The sequence below is a fragment of the Scyliorhinus torazame genome, chromosome 14 (assembly GCF_047496885.1).
Source record: "Scyliorhinus torazame isolate Kashiwa2021f chromosome 14, sScyTor2.1, whole genome shotgun sequence".
In the NCBI taxonomy this organism is placed as follows: Eukaryota; Metazoa; Chordata; class Chondrichthyes; order Carcharhiniformes; family Scyliorhinidae; genus Scyliorhinus; species Scyliorhinus torazame.
The window spans coordinates 132,066,199-132,084,107 of NC_092720.1; the positions used below are offsets into that span (position 1 = coordinate 132,066,199).

Below are 17,909 nucleotides of genomic sequence, written 5' to 3' on the forward strand. Positions count from 1 at the left end.
TTCTTGCTGAACATTGTGTGTACATCAAATGACTTGGTGTATGTCATGATATCCATATTAACATATCATGGTGCAATCACACACACACTGATGGACAGGCAGTTGGACCAACCAGCACACACACAACATCGCAGCCAATCACCAGTGAGAGCACACGCACTATAAAACAGGGAACACCACAGTTCCCGCTCATTCTACCAGGAGATAGCTCAGAGCACAGAGCTCACAGCGCGCCACTCAGACATACACCATGTGCTGAGTGCCTCACTAAGATAGTGATAGGGCTGGGTCCACAGGTTAGCTGGTGAAGCACGTACCCAAGCCAGCAGTTAGTAGTTGTCGTTGTTAAGACAATAAAACAGAGTTGTACCATCTACAGCCGTGTTGGATCATTTGTGCATCAAAATACCCAACACGGCAGTGTAATGCCAAGCAAGTTAAATAACTCGCTGACACCTCCAAGGCAGAGGGGCATGAATATGATCAGATGGGCGCCTGGAGGGTTAGCTGGGACCTCGGGGTGGACCAGAATGGCTCCACCATTTTTTAATGATTGTCTTGAGTCCTACAGGACTAAGTATCGGCCACACGATGGTGCTGGTGTATCATGTATAAGTACAGGAAATGCTAGTCCCCTCTAGTGACAGCAGTCAGTGCTACAGCTGACAAAAATAAATAACAGAAAATGCTGGGGAAAAACTCAGCCAGTCTGTGACAGCATCTGTGAAGAGAGAAACAGAGTTAAGGTTTCGAGGCCAATATGATTCTCCTTTGAGGCTGACGGGGTGTTTGGTAAGTTCAAAATGAATTTTCCGTGCAGACAGTTGAACTTATTGTAAAGTTGGATATTTGGGACCTCACTCAACCTTTAAAAGTGTTGAGAGGAGAGGGAGTGGAGTTACCAGAGTGATGGCAGGGGACGCTGCATTTCAGTTACTCACAGAAGCTGGCATTGTCCTTTTCAGATCAGATTAGCCTGAACAGAGATTGGCAGAGCTGGAATGACAGCTTCCTTCTGACCTGTAAGATTCTAGAGTTATATGAACAGGATAACAGAATTCAAATGCATTTCAGTATCCACCCTGTTTGGCCCCATGTGAATAAAGTAACACAAACTGCCCAGGGGGATAATACCAGTCATTAACTCTCCCCCAAATCCATCAGTAACATCACCAGCACCCCGGTCCGACAATATATCTTCCCCTGTCTGGGTCCGTCAATGCAACTTCCCCCGGGGTGGCACGGTGCCGAGGTGGTTAGTACTGCTGCTTCAGGGCGCCGAGGACCCGGGGTCGATCCTGGCCCCGGGTCACTATCCGTGTGGAGTTTGCACATTCGCACCGTGTCTGTGTGGGACACCACCCCCACATCCCAAAGATGTGCAGGGTAGGCGGATTGGCCACGCTAAATTGCCCTTTAATTGGAATAAAAGTGAATTGGGTACTTTAAATTTTAAAAAAATACAACTTCCCCCATCCCACATAATTCTCCTGGCAATTCACCAATTTCCTTTGTCAGGGCCTTTGTAGTATCCAGTGCCTTCACCCATTTCTTGATGTCATGTGGAGTGAATCAAATTAGCTCAACATCTAGGATGCTGGGGACCTCCAGAGGAGGTCGAGATGGATCATCCAATTGGTACTTCTGATGGAAAATGGTTGCAAATACCTTGCCTGACCTTTTGCACTAATTGACTTTTGCACTTGGAAAGAAAATTGGCTGTATGATAGGAAATCGGGAGTAGTGATCAATTCAGATTGGAGGAAGATTTATAGTGGAGTACCCCAGGGTTCAGTGTCAGGTCCTTGTTCTTCCTGATATATGGAGTTATAGAATATGGGGTTCAGGGCATGATTTCAAAATTTGTAGATGATACGGACATTGAAACATTATCAGCTGTGAAAAGGATAGTCTTCAACATCAAAAAGGACTTAGAGCTGTTGGTAGATTGGGCAGACAAGTGGCAGATGAAGTTCAATGCAGAGAAACATGAGGTGATTCATTTTGGCAGGAAGACCATAACACCAGAATTAGGCCATTCGGCCCATCGGGTCTGCTCCACCATTCGATCATGACTGATATGTTTCTCATCCCCATTCTCCTGCCTTCTCCCCGTAACCTCTGATCCCCTTATTAATCAAGAACCTCTCTGTCTTAAAGACAGTGATTTGGCCTCCACAACCTTATGCAGCAACGAGTTCCACAGATTCACCACCCTCTGACTGAAGAAATTCCTCCCCATCTCTGTTTTAAAGGATCGTCCCTTCAGTCTGAGGCTGTACCCTTGGGTTCTCGTTTCTCCTCCCAGTTGAAACATCTGCTCCACATCCATTCTATCTCGGCCTCTTGCTATTCTGTAAGTTTCATTGAGATCCCCCCTCATCCTTCTAAACTCCCATCAGACCCAGAGTCCTCAACTGCTCTTCATATGACAAGTCCTTCATTCCGGGGATAATTCTTGTGAACCTCCTCTAGACCCCCTCCAAAGCCAGCACATCCTTCCTTAGATACGGGGCCCAAAACTGCTCTCCAAATGGGAATATTTCAAAAGAATATGGAGAGACTATTTAAAATAAATGGAGAAACTCTAAAATAGGTGCAGAGAAAAGAAGGCCGAGAGGAGACTTGGTAGAGCCAACTTATTGGGGTGTTTTGAGGAAGTAATATGTTCTGTGGATAAGTGTGGGGGGGGGGGGGGAACCGGTGGATGTACTGTCCTTAGATTTCCAGAAGGTATTTGGTGAAGTGCCACATCAAAGATCATTGTAGAAAATAAAGCTCATGGTGTAAGCTGTAACATGTTGGCATAGACAGACGATTGGCTGGCTAAAAGGAAACAGAGAGTAGGCATAAATGGGTCTTTTTCAGGTTAACAAGATGTAACGAGTGGTGTGCCACAGGGATCAGTGCTGAAACCTTTATGGGATACAATTTATACAAATGTCTTGAATAAAGGGATGGATGGGATGGTTGCCAGATTTGCTGATGATACAAAGATAAGCAGAAATGTAAGTTGTGAAGAGGACATAAGGAGGCTACAAAAAGATAGGTTAAGTGAATGAGCAAAGATCTGGCAAATGGGGTATAATGTGAGAAAATGTGAAATTGTTCACTTTGGTAGGAAGAATAGAAAAAGGAATGCATTATCTAAATGGTGAGAGATCGCAGAGCTCTGAGATGCAGAGGAATCTGGAGTACTGTGTGCAGTTCTGGTCACCACACTATAGGGAACGGACTTTAGGGCTCTCGAGAGGGGCCCCAACGGCACTTGTTCGACCGCTTCCAGTGTGGGAAGGTGACAGCAAGGTCCCCCTGACAGTATATGGATTGGACCAGGAGTGGAGCAGTGAAAAAAGGGATCTTGGAGCAGCGAAAGGTGAGAGGGAGAAAAAGCAAGATGGTGGCGGGTGGAGACCAAGCAGCATGGGCACAGTGGTCGCAGGAGCGGCAGGAGTTTCTTAAACGCTGCTTTGAGGAGCTGAAGACAGAAATGCTGGCGTCAATGAAGGCGGCGATTGAGAAGCTAGCGGAGACCCAGAGGGCCCAGGGGGCGGCGATCCGGGAGGTGCGGCAGAAAGCCTCGGAGAACAAGGATGAGATCGTGGGCCTGGCGGTGAAGGTGGAGGCACACGAGGCGCTGCACAAGAGGTGGGCGGAAAGATTTGAGGACCTGGAGAATAGGTCGAGGAGGAAGAATATTTGGATTCTGGGTCTCCCTGAAGGAGTTGAGGGGCCCGATACTGGGGCATATGTGAGCACGATGCTCAATTCGCTGATGGGCACGGGAGCCTTCTCAAGCCCCCTGGAGCTAGATGGGGCTCATCGGGTCCTGGCAAGGAGACCCAAGGCCAACGAGCCGCCAAGGGCTGTAGTGGTGAGGTTTCACCGCTTTATGGATAGAGAATGTGTCTTGAGATGGGCCAAGAAAGAGAGGAGCAGCAGGTGGGAGAACACGGAGATCCGAATCTACCAGGACTGGAGTGCAGAGGTGGCCAAGACGAGAGCTGGCTTTAATCGTGCCAAGGCGGTGCTCCATCGGAAGGGGATGAAGTTCGGTATGCTGCAGCCAGCGCGATTGTGGGTATCATTCCACGATCGGCTCCACTATTTCGAAACGCCTGAGGAGGCTTGGAGCTTTATACAGACTGAAAAGTTGGACTCAAATTGAGGGTCTGTGGTTGCAGGAGGGACGTCTGCTGTATATATGGTTTTAACTACGTGTAGGGAATGTTCCCTTGGTTGGGTGCTGGATGGGGATGGGTGAAGGGATTTGATGGGGAGAGTGTGGGCGCCGGTGTTGGAGGGAGGGAAGGCCCGGGGAGGGGGGAATTGAGATAAGGCCGCAAAAGGAGCTGCGCCAAAGGGGGCAGGGCCGGCTCAGGATAGCGCGGGCTTTTTCCCGCGCTAGGGAAGGATGGCGGTGGGGGTCGGAGGAGCGCACACTGACTGCTAGGGAGGAGGGGGAGGGGGGATTTCCACACTGGGGGGGTCGATGGGAAGGCGGGAGAGGCCGGGGTCAGCAGGAGTCAGCCGACTTATGGGAGTGTTATGGGGGGAGCAAAAGAGCTAGATATGGATCTAGCGGGGGGGAGGGGGGGGTTATAGGGTTTCTGCTGCATTGGCCAATGGGGAACTGGAAATAGGAGAGGTGGTCGGGGCGGGGGTCCACCGTCTGGGGGACTGGAGGGCGGGAGGCGCGGGCACGTGACTGGCCTAGAAAAGGAGATGGCTAGTAGGCAGGGGGGGTGAGAAGCCCCCCAATCCGGCTATAACTTGGAATGTGAGGGGACTGAACGGGCCGGTGAAGAGGGCCCGATTGTTCGCGCACTTAAAGGGACTGAAGGCAGACGTGGTTATGCTTCAGGAGAGACATCTGAAGGTGGCAGATCAGGTCAGGCTGAGAAAGGGATGGGTAGGACAGGTATTCCATTCAGGGCTGGATGCGAAGAACAGAGGGGTTGCAATACTGGTGGGGAAGCGGGTGTCGTTTGAGGCCAAGAATATAGTAGTGGATAATGGAGGTCGATACGTGATGGTGAGCGGTAGGTTGCAGGGGACGTGGGTGGTACTGGTAAACGTATACGCCCCGAACTGGGATGATGCCGGAATTATGAAGTGCATGCTGGGTCGGATTCCGGACCTGGAGGCAGGAAGCTTGATAATGGGGGGGGGATTTCAACACGGTTCTGGATCCAGCATTAGATCGCTCCAGATCCAAGACGGGGAAGAGGCCGGCTGCGGCCAAGGTGCTTAGTGGGTTTATGGACCAGATGGGGGGGGGGGGAGTGGATCCATGGAGGTTTGCTAGGCCCCTGGCCAGGGAATTCTCATTCTTTTCCCATGTACATAGAGCCTACTCCCGGATAGATTTTTTTGTTTTGAGTAGGGCGCTAATCCCGAAAGTGGAAGGAACGGAGTATTCGGCCATAGCCATCTCAGCCCACGCCCCGCACTGGGTGGAGCTGGAGTTAGGAGAGGAGAGGGACCAGCGCCCGCTGTGGCGTCTTGATGTGGGATTACTGGCGGATGAGGAGATGTGTGGGAGGGTGCGAGGGTGCATTGAGAGATACTTGGAGGCCAATGACAACGGAGAGGTGCAGGTGGGGGTAGTCTGGGAGGCGTTGAAGGCGGTGGTCAGGGGAGAGTTAATCTCCATCAGGGCTCACAGGGAGAAGAGAGAGGGCAGGGAGAGGAAGAGGTTGGTGGGGGAGATCTTAAGGGTGGACAGGAGCTATGCAGAGGCCCCCGAGGAGGGACTACTTAGGGAGCGGCGAAGCCTCCAGACGGAGTTTGACCTGTTGACCACAGGGAAAGCAGAGGCACAGTGCAGGAAAGCACAGGGGTCGACGTACGAGTATGGGGAGAAGGCGAGCCGGATGCTGGCACACCAGCTCCGTAAGAGGGTGGCAGCGAGGGAGATAGGTGGAGTTAAGGATAGCAGGGGGAATACGGTGCGGAGCGCGGTGAGATTAAATGAGGTATTTAAGGACTTCTATGAGGAGCTGTACAGATCTGAGATCCCAGCGGGGGAAGAGGGGATGCGACGATTTTTGGATCAACTGAGGTTCCCGAGGGTGGAGGAGCAGGAGGTGGCTGGTTTAGGGGCGCCAATTGAGTTGGAGGAGCTGATTAAAGGATTGGGGATCATGCAGGCGAGGAAGGCCCCGGGGCCAGATGGGTTCCCGGTCGAGTTTTATAGGAAATATGTGGACCTGCTAGGCCCGTTGTTAGTGAGGACTTTCAATGAGGCAAGGAAGAGGGGGACCCTGCCCCCAACAATGTACGGGGCGCTGATCTCGCTGATTCTGAAGCGGGAGAAGGACCCACTGCAACGTGGGTCGTATAGACCGATCTCACTCCTCAATGTGGATGTTAAGTTGCTGGCAAAAGTGCTGGCTACGAGAATTGAGGACTGTGTCCCTGGGGTGATTCATGAGGACCAGACGGGATTTGTAAAGGGCAGGCAGCTAAACACTAATGTGCGGAAGCTCCTCAACGTGATTATGATGCCATCGGTGGAGGGAGAGGCGGAGGTAGTGGCAGCTATGGACGTGGAGAAGTCCTTCGACCGGGTGGAATGGGAGTATCTTTGGGAAGTGCTGCGGAGGTTTGGTTTTGGGGAGGGGTTTATCAGTTGGGTCAGGCTCCTATATAGAGCCCCGGTGGCGAGTGTGGCTACGAATCGGCGGAGGTCGGAGCACTTTCGGCTGTACCGAGGGACGAGGCAGGGGTGTCCCCTGCCCCCCTTGTTGTTTGCATTGGCAATTGAGCCTTTGGCCATGGCACTAAGGGAGTCCAGGAAATCGAGGGGGTTGGTCCGAGGGGGAGAGGAACATCGAGTGTCGCTGTATGCGGACGACCTGTTGCTGTATGTGGCAGATCCAGTGGAGGGGATGGTGGAGGTCATGCGGATCCTAAGGGAGTTTGGGGACTTCTCAGGCTATGAGCTCAACGGAGGGAAAAGTGAGCTCTTTGTGGTGCATCCAGGGGACCAGGGAAGGGGGATAGACGATCTACCGTTGAAGAGGGCGGAAAGGAACTTTCGGTACTTGGGGATCCAGGTGGCTGGGAGCTAGGGGGCCCTGCACAAGCTCAATTTGACGGGGTTGGTGGAGCAGATGGAGGAGGATTTCAAAAGATGGGATGTGCTGCCACTCTCGCTAGCGGGCAGGGTACAGTCGGTTAAAATGATGGTCCTCCCGAGGTTTCTCTTTGTCTTCCATTGCCTTCCCATTATGATTACCAAGGCCTTTTTTAAGCGGGTAGGTAGGAGCATCATGGGTTTCGGGTGGGCAAATAAGACCCCGAGGGTAAAGAGGGTGTTTCTGGAGCGTAGCAGGGACAGGGGGGGCTGGCTCTGCCGAATTTGTGCGACTATTATTGGGCAGCCAACGTGGCGATGATCCGTAAGTGGGTAATAGAGGGAGAGGGGGCGGCGTGGAAGAGGTTGGAGATGGCGTACTGCAGGGGCACGAGCCTGAGGGCGCTGGTGACGGCACCGCTGCCGCTCTTGCCGACAAGGTACACCACGAGTCCAGTGGTGGCAGCAACGTTGAAGATCTGGGGGCGGCATAGGGGCGAGATGGGAGCCTCGGTTTGGTCCCCGATTCGGGAGAACCATCGGTTCGTCCCGGGAAGGCTGGATGGGGGGTTTCGGAGCTGGCATCGGGCAGGGATCAGAAGAATGGGGGACCTGTTTATAGATGGGACGTTTGCGAGCCTAGGGGCGCTGGAGGAGAAGTTTGGGTTACCCCCTGGAAATGCGTTCAGGTATATGCAAGTGAGGGCGTTTGTGAGGCGGCAGGTGAGGGAATTCCCGTTGCTCCCGGCACAGAGGATTCAGGACAGGGTGATTTCGGGTGTATGGGTCGGAGAAGGCAAGGTTTTGGCGATCTATCAAGAGATGAAAGAAGAGGAGGAGGTTTCGGTAGAGGAGCTAAAGGGCAAGTGGGAGGAGGAGCTTGGGGAGGAGATTGATGAGGGTCTGTGGGCTGATGCCCTGAGTAGGGTTAACTCCTCTTCCTCTTGCGCCAGGCTCAGCCTAATACAATTTAAGGTTACTCACAGAGTGCATATGACAGGGGCGAGGTTGAGTAGGTTCTTTGGGATGGAGGACAGGTGTGGGAGGTGCTCGGGAAGCCCGGCGAATCACGTCCACATGTTCTGGTCGTGCCCGGCACTGGATGGGTTCTGGAGGGGTTTCACGAGGACTATGTCCAAGGTGGTGAAAGTCCAGGTCAAGCCGAGATGGGGTTGGCATTATTTGGGGTAACGGATGAACGGGGAGTGCAGGAGGCGAAAGAGGCCGGTATTCTGGCCTTTGCGTCCCTGGTAGCCGGCGGAGGATCTTGCTATTATGGAAAGACGCGAAGCCCCCCAATGTGGAAACCTGGATAAATGACATGGCAGGGTTCATTAAGCTGGAGAGGATAAAGTTTGCCTTGAGAGGGTCTGTGCAGGGGTTCTTCAGGCGGTGGCAACCGATCCTAGACTATCTCGCGGAGCGCTAGGAGGAGGTCAGCAGCAGCAGCAACCCGGGGGGGGCGGGGGGGAGAGAGAGAGGGGGGGTCTCTTTCGGGGGGGTATTTGGGCAGGTGGGGGGGGGGTTTCCCCAAGGGTACTTTTGAATGTCATATGGGGGGGTTAATATATGCGGGAGAAACCCAATGTACAAGTAGTTTATTATTTTTGATTGTGGTGTTTGTGTTCTTTCTTCTTTTTGTTATGGGGGGGGTGTTTGTTAAAAAATTTTGTTGGAAAAATTTGAATAAACATATTTTAAAAAATAAAATAAAATAAGATAATGGGCAGGCGATTTAGAGAGGATTTGACGAAAATCCTTTTCATCCAGAGGGTGGTGGGAATCTGGAACTCACTGCCTGAAATGGTGATAGAGGCGGGAACCCTTACATTTCCATAGAACCCCTACAGTGCAGAAGGAGGCCCAACACCGACCCACTGAAAGAGCACCTTACCTAGGCCCATTCCCCTGCCCTATCCCCGGAACCCCGTCTAACCTGTACATCTTTGGACACGTAAGAGACAATTTTAGCATGGCCAATCCATCTTTTTTAAAAAGCATTTCGATGAGCACTTGAACTGCCATAGCATATAAGGCTATGGACCAAATGCTGGAAAATGGGATTAGAATGGATAGGTGCTTGATGGTCATGCAGACACAAAGTGTCCGAAGGGCCTCTTTCTGTGCTGCAAAAACTTTATGACTCTATGCCTAACAGAATGTTGTTGTTTATTGTGAGGGGAATTGAGTACAGAAGTAGGGATGTTAGCACTGGTGTGACCACATCTGGAGTAGTGTGTAGAGTATTCCTTATTTAAGGAAGCAGTTCAGAGAAGGTTTACCAGACTAATACCTGGAATGGGTGGGTTGCCTGATGAGGAAAGGTTGGACAGGCTGGGCTTGTATCCACTAGAGTTTAGAAGAATAAGAGGAGACTTAATTGAAACATGCAAGATCTTGAGGGTTATGACATGGCCGGTTTAGCTCAGTGGGCAACACAGCTGGTTTGTAATGCAGAACAAGGCCAGCAGCGCAGGTTCAATTCACGTACCGACTTACCCGAACAGGCGCCGGAATGCGGCTACTAGGGGCCCTTCACAGTAACTTCATACTTGTGAAGATAAATGATTATTATTATGTGGATAAGATGTTCCTTGTGTGGCGGATTCGAGAACTAGGAGTCACTGCTTAAAAATAAAAGCTTACCCATTTAAATTGGGAGAATATTTTTCTGAGGGTAGTGAGTCTCTGGAACTCTCTTCCTGAAAAGATGGTGGATATTTTTATGGGCGATGTGGACAGATTTGTGATTAACAAAGGGGTGATAGGATATCGGAGGGTAGGCAGGATGCAGATTTGAGTTTCCCATCAGATCCCATATGTAGCAGCTCACAGCACATAGACTGGCCCTGTATCCTGATTTTATTTAATTAGAATTTATTTCATTTAGAAGTTCAATTTATTTTTACTTATACCACTAATCTTTATTACCCTCCATTTCTGTACCCTACCTCGCCTTCAGTTCCAAAGTCAGAAAGGTAGAAGAGAGAAAGAATCACCGAACAGTCACTAACCTTGTTGGGTCCAGCCTCTCTCACCTGCTCTATCTCACGCTAAAGTTCCTCTCCCTTTTCCCACTGTTTTAACTCACTGGGTCACCCTCTCACCACACTCTTTCTCACTCTGAAACTGCACTCCCTTCCCCTGCTGTTTTAACTCTCTGGGTCCTCCTCTCTCTCCGCATTTTTGCAATTGAGGATACAGATTCTACAATTCTGCTGCTGCCGAAGGCCCACAGCACCTCATGGATGCTCAACCTTGAGTTGCTAGATCTGTTCGAAGTGTATTCCATTTAACGCAGCACGGTAGCACAGTGGGTAGCACTATTGCTTCACAGCGCCAGGGTCCCAGGTTCGAGTCACGCTTGGGTCACTGTCTGCGCGAAGTCTGCACGTTTTCCCCATGTCTGCGTGAGTTTCCTCCAGGTGCTCCGATTTCATCTCACAAGTCCCAAAAGCCGTGCTGTTAGGTGAATTGGACATTCTGAATTTTCCCTCATTGTATCCGAACAGGTGCCGGAATGTGGCGACTTGGGGCTTTTCACAGCAACTTCATTGCAGTGTTAATGTAAGCCTAGTTGTGACAATAAAGATCATTAAATTAAACACATGACACACAACATACCCATATAGAAGTTTATCCATGCTGTAAACTTCTATACCCTCAATATGAAGAAGGAACTGTGTCTCCACATGACTGTGCTGTGGTCCCTTATATTGATATTGCCAAGGCAGATGCACCTGCAACAGTTACATTGGTGAGGATAGAATAAGTTTTGACTCTTGTTGATTCCCTCACCAAGGCCCCAGTCTAGCTGTGATGTCCTGAGCCAGTCTGGGTGATGGGGAGGTGGTGGCTTAATGCTGCTGTCACTGGACCTGTAATCTAGAGACCCAGGGCAAGATCTGGGGACCCGGGTTCAAATCCCATAGCATCCCTACAGTGCAGAAGGAAGCCATTTGGCCCATCAAGTCTGCACAGACCCTCTGAAATGGCACCCGACCTATGCCCACTCCCCACCCAATCCCCATAACCCCACCTAACCTGCACATCTTTGGACTGTGGAAGGAAACCAGAGCACTCAGATGAAATCCACGCAGACACAGGGAGAACGTGCAAACTCCACACAGTCACCCAAGGCCAGAATCAAACCCGGGTCCTTGGTGTTGTGAGGCTGCACTGCTAACCACTGTGCTGCTGGCAGATGGTAAAATTTGAATTCAGTAAAAAATCTGGACTTAAAAGTCTAATAATAGCCATGAAGCCTTCTCAATTGTGGTAAAAACCCATCTAGCTCACTAATATCCTTTAGGGAAGGAAACTCCAGGGTCGTAGGTTCGATTCCCGGCTTGGGTCACTGTCTGTGTGGAGTCTGCACATTCTCCCCATGTCTGCGTGGGTTTCCTCCGGGTGCTCCGGTTTCCTCCCACAGTCCAAAGATGTGCGGGTTAGGTGGATTGGCCATGCTAAATTGCCCTTAGTGTCCAAAAAGGTTAGGTAGGGGTACTGGGTGATGGGGATAGGGTGGAGGCGTGGGGTTAAGTGGGGTGCTCTTTCCAAGGGCCGGTGCAGACTCGATGGCCGGATGGCCTCCTTCTGCACTGTAAATTCAATGATTCTATGACAAGGTCTGACATGGGAAACTGATCAAGAAGGTAAACGTCCATGGGATCCAGGGAAATTTAGTAAGTTGGATCCAATATTGGCTTAGTGGCAGAAGGCAGAGGGTCGAAGGTTGTTTTTGTGACTGGAAGCCTGTGTCCAGTGGTACACTGCAGGGATTGGGATTGGGTCCCTTGTTGTTTGTAGCGTACATTAATGATCGAGATGAGAATTTGGGGGGTAAGACCAGTATGTTTGCAGATGACACGAAAATTGTTGTTATGGTAGATAGTGAGGAGGAAAGCCTTAGATTACAGGATGATATAGATAGGCTAGTCAGATGGGCAGAACAGTGGCAAATTTAATCCTGAAACGTGTGAGGTGATGCATTTTGGAAGAACTAACAAGGCAATGAATGGTAGGACATTAAGAAGTACAAAGAACCAGAGGGATCTGTCTTGGGTTGAGTGTCTAAATAACCATGAAGGCAAAAAGACAGGTAGATAAGGTGGTTACGAAGGCATATGGGATACTTGCCATTGTTAGCTGAGGTATAGAATATGAGAGCAGAGAGGTTATGATGGTGCTGTTTAAAACACTCGTTAGGCCGCAGCTAGAGTACTGTGTGCAGTTCTGGTCACGACTCTATAGGGAGAATGTCATTTCACTAAAGGGGGTGAAAAGGAGATTCACCAGGATATTGCCTGGGCTGAAGCATTTCAGCTATGAAGAGAGGTTGGATAGGCTGGGATTGTTTTCCTTCGAGCAGAGACGGTCGAGGGGGCACCTAATCAAGGTGTACAAAATTATTAGGGTCATAGATAGGGTAGATAGGAAGAAACCTTTTCCCTTAGTAGTGGGGTCAATAACCGGGGGCACAGGTTTAAGACCAGGGCCAGAGGATTTGAGGAAATTTGAGGGGAAACGTTTACACCCAGAGGGCGGTGAGAATCTGGAACTCGCTGCCTGAAGGAGTGAGGGAGGCAGGAACCCTCACAACATTCTGACTATGACTCTGTGTCTCTCTCTCTGTCCTTTAACTGTACACAGGCAGTGGATGAGCTCTTGGCCAATGGGGCTGACCCAAACCTGGCACTCACTCAGGGAGTGGGGAGTGCATTGTGTGCGGCCCTCAACACCACATATGAGCAGAAGAGAAGCCTGACAAAAAGACTGACGCTGGTAAGTGTCAACGAAGCGGGGCACGTTGTGGCGTCTGTGGAGATAGTCCATTGTTGTGCTATAAAACAGAGAGGCCCCCTGGGCAGGTAAATAGGAGGAGAATCCAGAGCCCAGACTAACCCTGCACACCTGGACCAGCAGGTTTAATGATGCGCACCTAATGGCCCTCTGTCAGAAGTGTTACCCTGAGGAATGCTCGATCAAGGCTGGGCTCTTTGACTCCCAAGTTTTGTGTCCCTGTGCTGGTATTCATGGAGGTCAGCAAGTGAAAGCAAGGTGATTCCCCACAGAAAGAGTGGCACGGTGGCACAGTGATTCGCACTGCTGCCTCACAGGGCCATGGACCCAAGTTCGATTCCAGCCTTGGGTGACTGTTTGTGTGGAGTCTGCATGTTCTCTTTGTGTCTACATGGGTTCCCTCCCACAGTCCAAAGGTGCGCAGATGTCCCGGGATATCACTGCAGGAGTGCCTCAGTATAGCATCCTTGGCCCAACCATCTTCAGCTGCTTCATTAATGACCTTCCTTCCTACATATGGTCAGAAGTGGGGATGTTTGCGGATGACTGCAAAATGTTCAGCACCATTCGTGACTCCTTAGACACTGAAGCATTCCATGTGCAAATGCAGCAAGACCTAGACAATATCCAGGCTTGGGCTGACAAGTGGCAAGTAACATTCATGCCACACAAGTGGCAGGCAATGACCATCTTGAATAAAAGAGAATCAAACAATCGCCCTTTTACATTCAATGCCACTGTCATGGCTGAATCCCCAACAATCAACATCCTCGGGGTTACCATTGATCAGAAACTGAACTGGACTAGCCACATTAATCCTGTGGCTACCAGGGCAGATTAAAGGCTAGGAATCCTTGGGCGAGTAACCCACTTTCTGACTCCCCAAAACCTGTCCACCATCTACAAGTCTTGTGTGGTGGAGTGTGATAGAATACTCCAACTAGCCTGGATGAGTGCAGCTCCAACAACACTCATGTCGCTCAACACCATCCAGGAGAAAGCAGTCCCTTGATTGGCACCCCTGCCACAAACATTCAAACCCTCCACCACCGATGCACAGTATCAGCAGTATGTAGATCTAAAAGATGCACTGTAGGAACTCGCCAAGGGTCCTCAGACAGCACCTTCCTAAGCCACAACCACTATCATCCAGAAGGACAGAAGCAGCAGATACCTGGGAACTCCACCACCTGGGGGTTATCCTCCAAGTCACTCACCATCCTGACTTGGAAATATATCGCCATTCCTTCAATGTCGCTGGGGCAACATCATGGAACTCCCTCCCTAACAGCACTGTGGGTGTACCTACACCACATGGACTGCTGTGATTCAAGGGGGCAACTCACTACCACCTTCTCAAGAGCAATTAGGGATAGGCACAGATGTTGGCCTAGCCAGTAATGCTCACAACGCGTAAAAATGAACTTTTAAAAAAGGTTAGGCGAATTGGCCATGCTAAATCCTTAGTGTTCAAAGATGTGTAGGTTAGGTGGGGCTACAGGATAGCAGGGATAAGGTGAGGAATTGGGCGTGGGTGAGATGCACTTTCAGAGGGTCGGTGCATACCCGATGGGCCGAATGATCTCCTTCTGCATTTAGGGATTCTATGATTTAAGAGGAGGCACAATCGCATTCATTGTAGTGACTGCCATTCATTCCCTACCTGATATTGGCAAAAAAACAGCCTCGTAGTACAACAGACTCTGAATAATGCTGAAGAGAGACACGTTGTCAAAGCTTGTCCTCTTGCACTCATCAGAACAAGTGCAAGAATTCTAAATTTCCGACAAACACAATTTATACTTCAGGTGAAAAGAATGCCGTTTGGTTGGCAAGCCACCTCTGATTACTTGTGCCTTTTTCATGGAGAAATAACTGGGAATTAGTGCAAGGCAAAAAGCTACGGGAACGTGACTCTCCTTTCAACAATGTTGAAGTCGCCCTGACCTCCTGTCAGGACTATTCCTAATCTCTTTGGACCCCTGTTCACTGAATGTAGCCATTAGCTCAGATTTACAAACTTGCCTTTGGAGAGCAGCTCCTCCCCTCTTTTGCTGGAGAGCATAGGGATGGAGGGTGGATAGCTACAAATATTGACCCTTTACAGGATGTGCTTTTAGAATGCATCTTTTGGGCACTGTCTAGTAAGGCTGCAGCCCCCAGCTGACACAACGTCTCAGGATCAATCTTGGGTTAGAGACAGATCAAAGCTCTCCCCAGCATCCCCAGGAGAGGTGGTTGAAGAGGGCAACAGAAAATGGCTGCCGTAATTTTCCATTTGCTACACTGTCTTGTTCCTCCTAGGTCGACAAGTTACTTACTGCCAATGCCAATATCTTGATGCCCATCACGCTTAAGGCTCCGGATGGTCAAGTTACAGGAACAGCTCTGGATTACGGATACCACAAATACTATCAGGTAGTCATCATCAGCCTCATACTCTCTCTTCATTTGTTAAAGCTCCTCATGGTCCATTTCCTTGGTGGAGTTTTCACTATACACCCCCCTACCCCTGCACCTCTGCTTAATCTCCACCACCCTGACCCTGGGATGTGTCAGTGATGTCAATCTCACATCTGACTTCGAAGGTCACGAGTTCAAATCACCCCCCCCCCCCCGAGATTTCAGCGAACAACCTAGCCAATGCTCCAATGATGCTGAGGCACTGTTTGCCCTCTCTGGTAGATGTAAAAAATAATCTGCTGATTCTCCCTGGTTTCTTCACCAGTATTTGTAATGGTGATCTGCCCAAGGACAGAAGCAAGACCACTTTAGCCTTATTGAGACAAAGTTAGATATCTCCCAGGAATGTCATTTTTAAAGGTAGGCAGGTCATCATATCAGAAACGTTGTGACCAGATATTCTTCAAAAACCTCATCACTCACATGGGACAGGCTGGATGAGAAGATTCAAAGGAGGGACATTCTATTGGCCGCGTATGAACAATGACATTGAGATCATCGGCAAGAGGTGAGGGGCATGTCAACACAAAGCACAACTGATTCCACATAAAGTTCCTACTCATCCTTGATGCTAAATCGCATCTGACCTCTTTCGTGTAAAGGGCACAGACTTCATTGTCATCATCGACTACTGTACCAAGGAACCCATTTATTCAACAACTGCACAATACGTCACTTTAAGTGCAATATTCAGTTTATTTGGTGTGCCTAGAGAGATTATTACAAATAACGGACCTCAATTTATTGGTAAACCATTCCAGGATATGTGTGAGAAGTGGAATATCGATCACACTATTTCTTCTCCTCATTACCCTAGACCTAGCTGAACGAATAATTCACACGATGAAATCCCTAATTCTCAAATCTAGACAGACCAAACAAGATCTACACATTGCAATGTTACATCTGAGAGTGACACCTGAGAGTGAAGCTAATCCATTACTGTTGGAGCTCACGTTTGGCAGACCAGCGCAAACCAATTACCCATTCTACTCTCGCAGAAACTAGGGAACCAATTTTCCAAATGCAAGAGATGACTTATGTCCACAATAAAAAGGCAGGTACAGAATTGCCAAGTTTACAGTTGGACCAAGTTTGCATCCAGGATCCTATCGAAGGTACTAGGCAACCCGCCAAATGACAAGGGTTTGTTTAGAACCAAGGTCCTGTGGAATCATTGCACACAAAGGCAGAATGTTGAGACATAACCAAGGACAAATCAGATCCATTCCAGCTCCTCAACCACCGTATAACCCTATTGCATCTAGGACCAGATCCAGAATGAAATCAAGACCAGCATCCAAGGACTACAATCCTACAGATCACTGTGAGTAACTAAAACTTCCAGGCAAAGTTACCATTACAAGATCTGGCGTATCAGCAGATTACTTCTACCTATAATCATAGATTCATTAATTGTAGCTAAACATGAACATGTAAACTGTTTTACTTCTTTGATGCTGCAATATGCCTTTAAAAGATGGCAGCATAACATGACTAGAGGAGAAATGTGCCATGCAATCCAGTTTTAGTTTCACAGTTCACTGCCCATGAACAGAACACAGCACAGCTCTGATTTCTTCAGGCTTTCTGCCCATGCCTATCTGCCCTCATATGCCTAGTCTCAATAAATGAATCCACAGCATGTTTACCCGCTCCCTTATGAATGATTTGTTCCTTTATATCATTATAAAAACATAAGAGTTCCTCCTCGAGGTTCTAGCTCTTCCACCATCACCATTGTAAGAAGTCTTACAACACCAGGTTAAAGTCCAACAGGTTTGTTTCAAGCAGCATGGCTCCCATCACCATTGAAAATGCACTGATTCTGTGGTTGGCCATGACTCATACCTCTGAGCCTGGGAGTCATCCTTGGGCCTGGGGTAACTCACAAAAGGGCAGGGAGCCCCCCCCCCCCCGAGGTCTCTAATGATTCCCTTACTCACGGCCAAAATGTATCCCACAACAAATCTCACTAAAAACAGATTGTCTGCTCGTTATTCCATTGCTGATTGTGTGACCTTGCTGTGAAGCATCATGGGGACATGGGAATGGTGCTTCAGGAATGCAAGTCTTTCCACTCGTGGTGCTGTGCAAATGTATTAAATGTGTTGTTGTAATGTAGTGCCTGTGATCTGGGACCTTAACTTGCCTGTCCTCTCTTCAGGTACTGACTGACGTCCTGTTCCATTCCAGCATGCTCCATGCATTTTCCTGACTTATTTTCCTTGTTAGTTCTCATGGGACGGCTTGATTTCTGAGTGTGGATTTTCCTGTTCAGTTAGCAGTGGCTTCCAGGGGTATGTGTTCCTCCCTGCTCAATCTTTCCATCCAGCACTCCCAGCTTTCCCATTATTACATTGCACCGAATGTTACTCTATTTTCCAAGGACTGCCTGAGCGACTCCCTGCTGGCTGTATACCACTGTACCAGTGGGATGTACCCAGGAATGGTGATGGTGGTGTCAGGGTCCTTTACCTGTAAGGTAAGATTCCGTGAATATGACTATGTCAGGCTGCTGCTTGGTTAGCCTGTGAGACAGCTCTCCAAATTTTGGCACAAG

General features: G+C 49.4%; 1 protein-coding gene across 3 annotated transcripts in view; it reads left to right on the forward strand.

Annotated features, from left to right (window-relative positions):
• Window positions 1-17,909, forward strand: part of ankmy1 (ankyrin repeat and MYND domain containing 1) — a 285,915-nt gene that overhangs the window by 88,027 nt on the left and 179,979 nt on the right. For all 3 annotated transcript variants that reach the window (XM_072474914.1, XM_072474912.1, XM_072474913.1), the window contains 2 exons: window positions 12,734-12,865; window positions 15,188-15,301. In XM_072474914.1, the coding sequence (XP_072331015.1) occupies window positions 12,734-12,865; window positions 15,188-15,301 (246 nt within the window). The remainder of the gene's footprint in view (window positions 1-12,733; window positions 12,866-15,187; window positions 15,302-17,909) is intronic.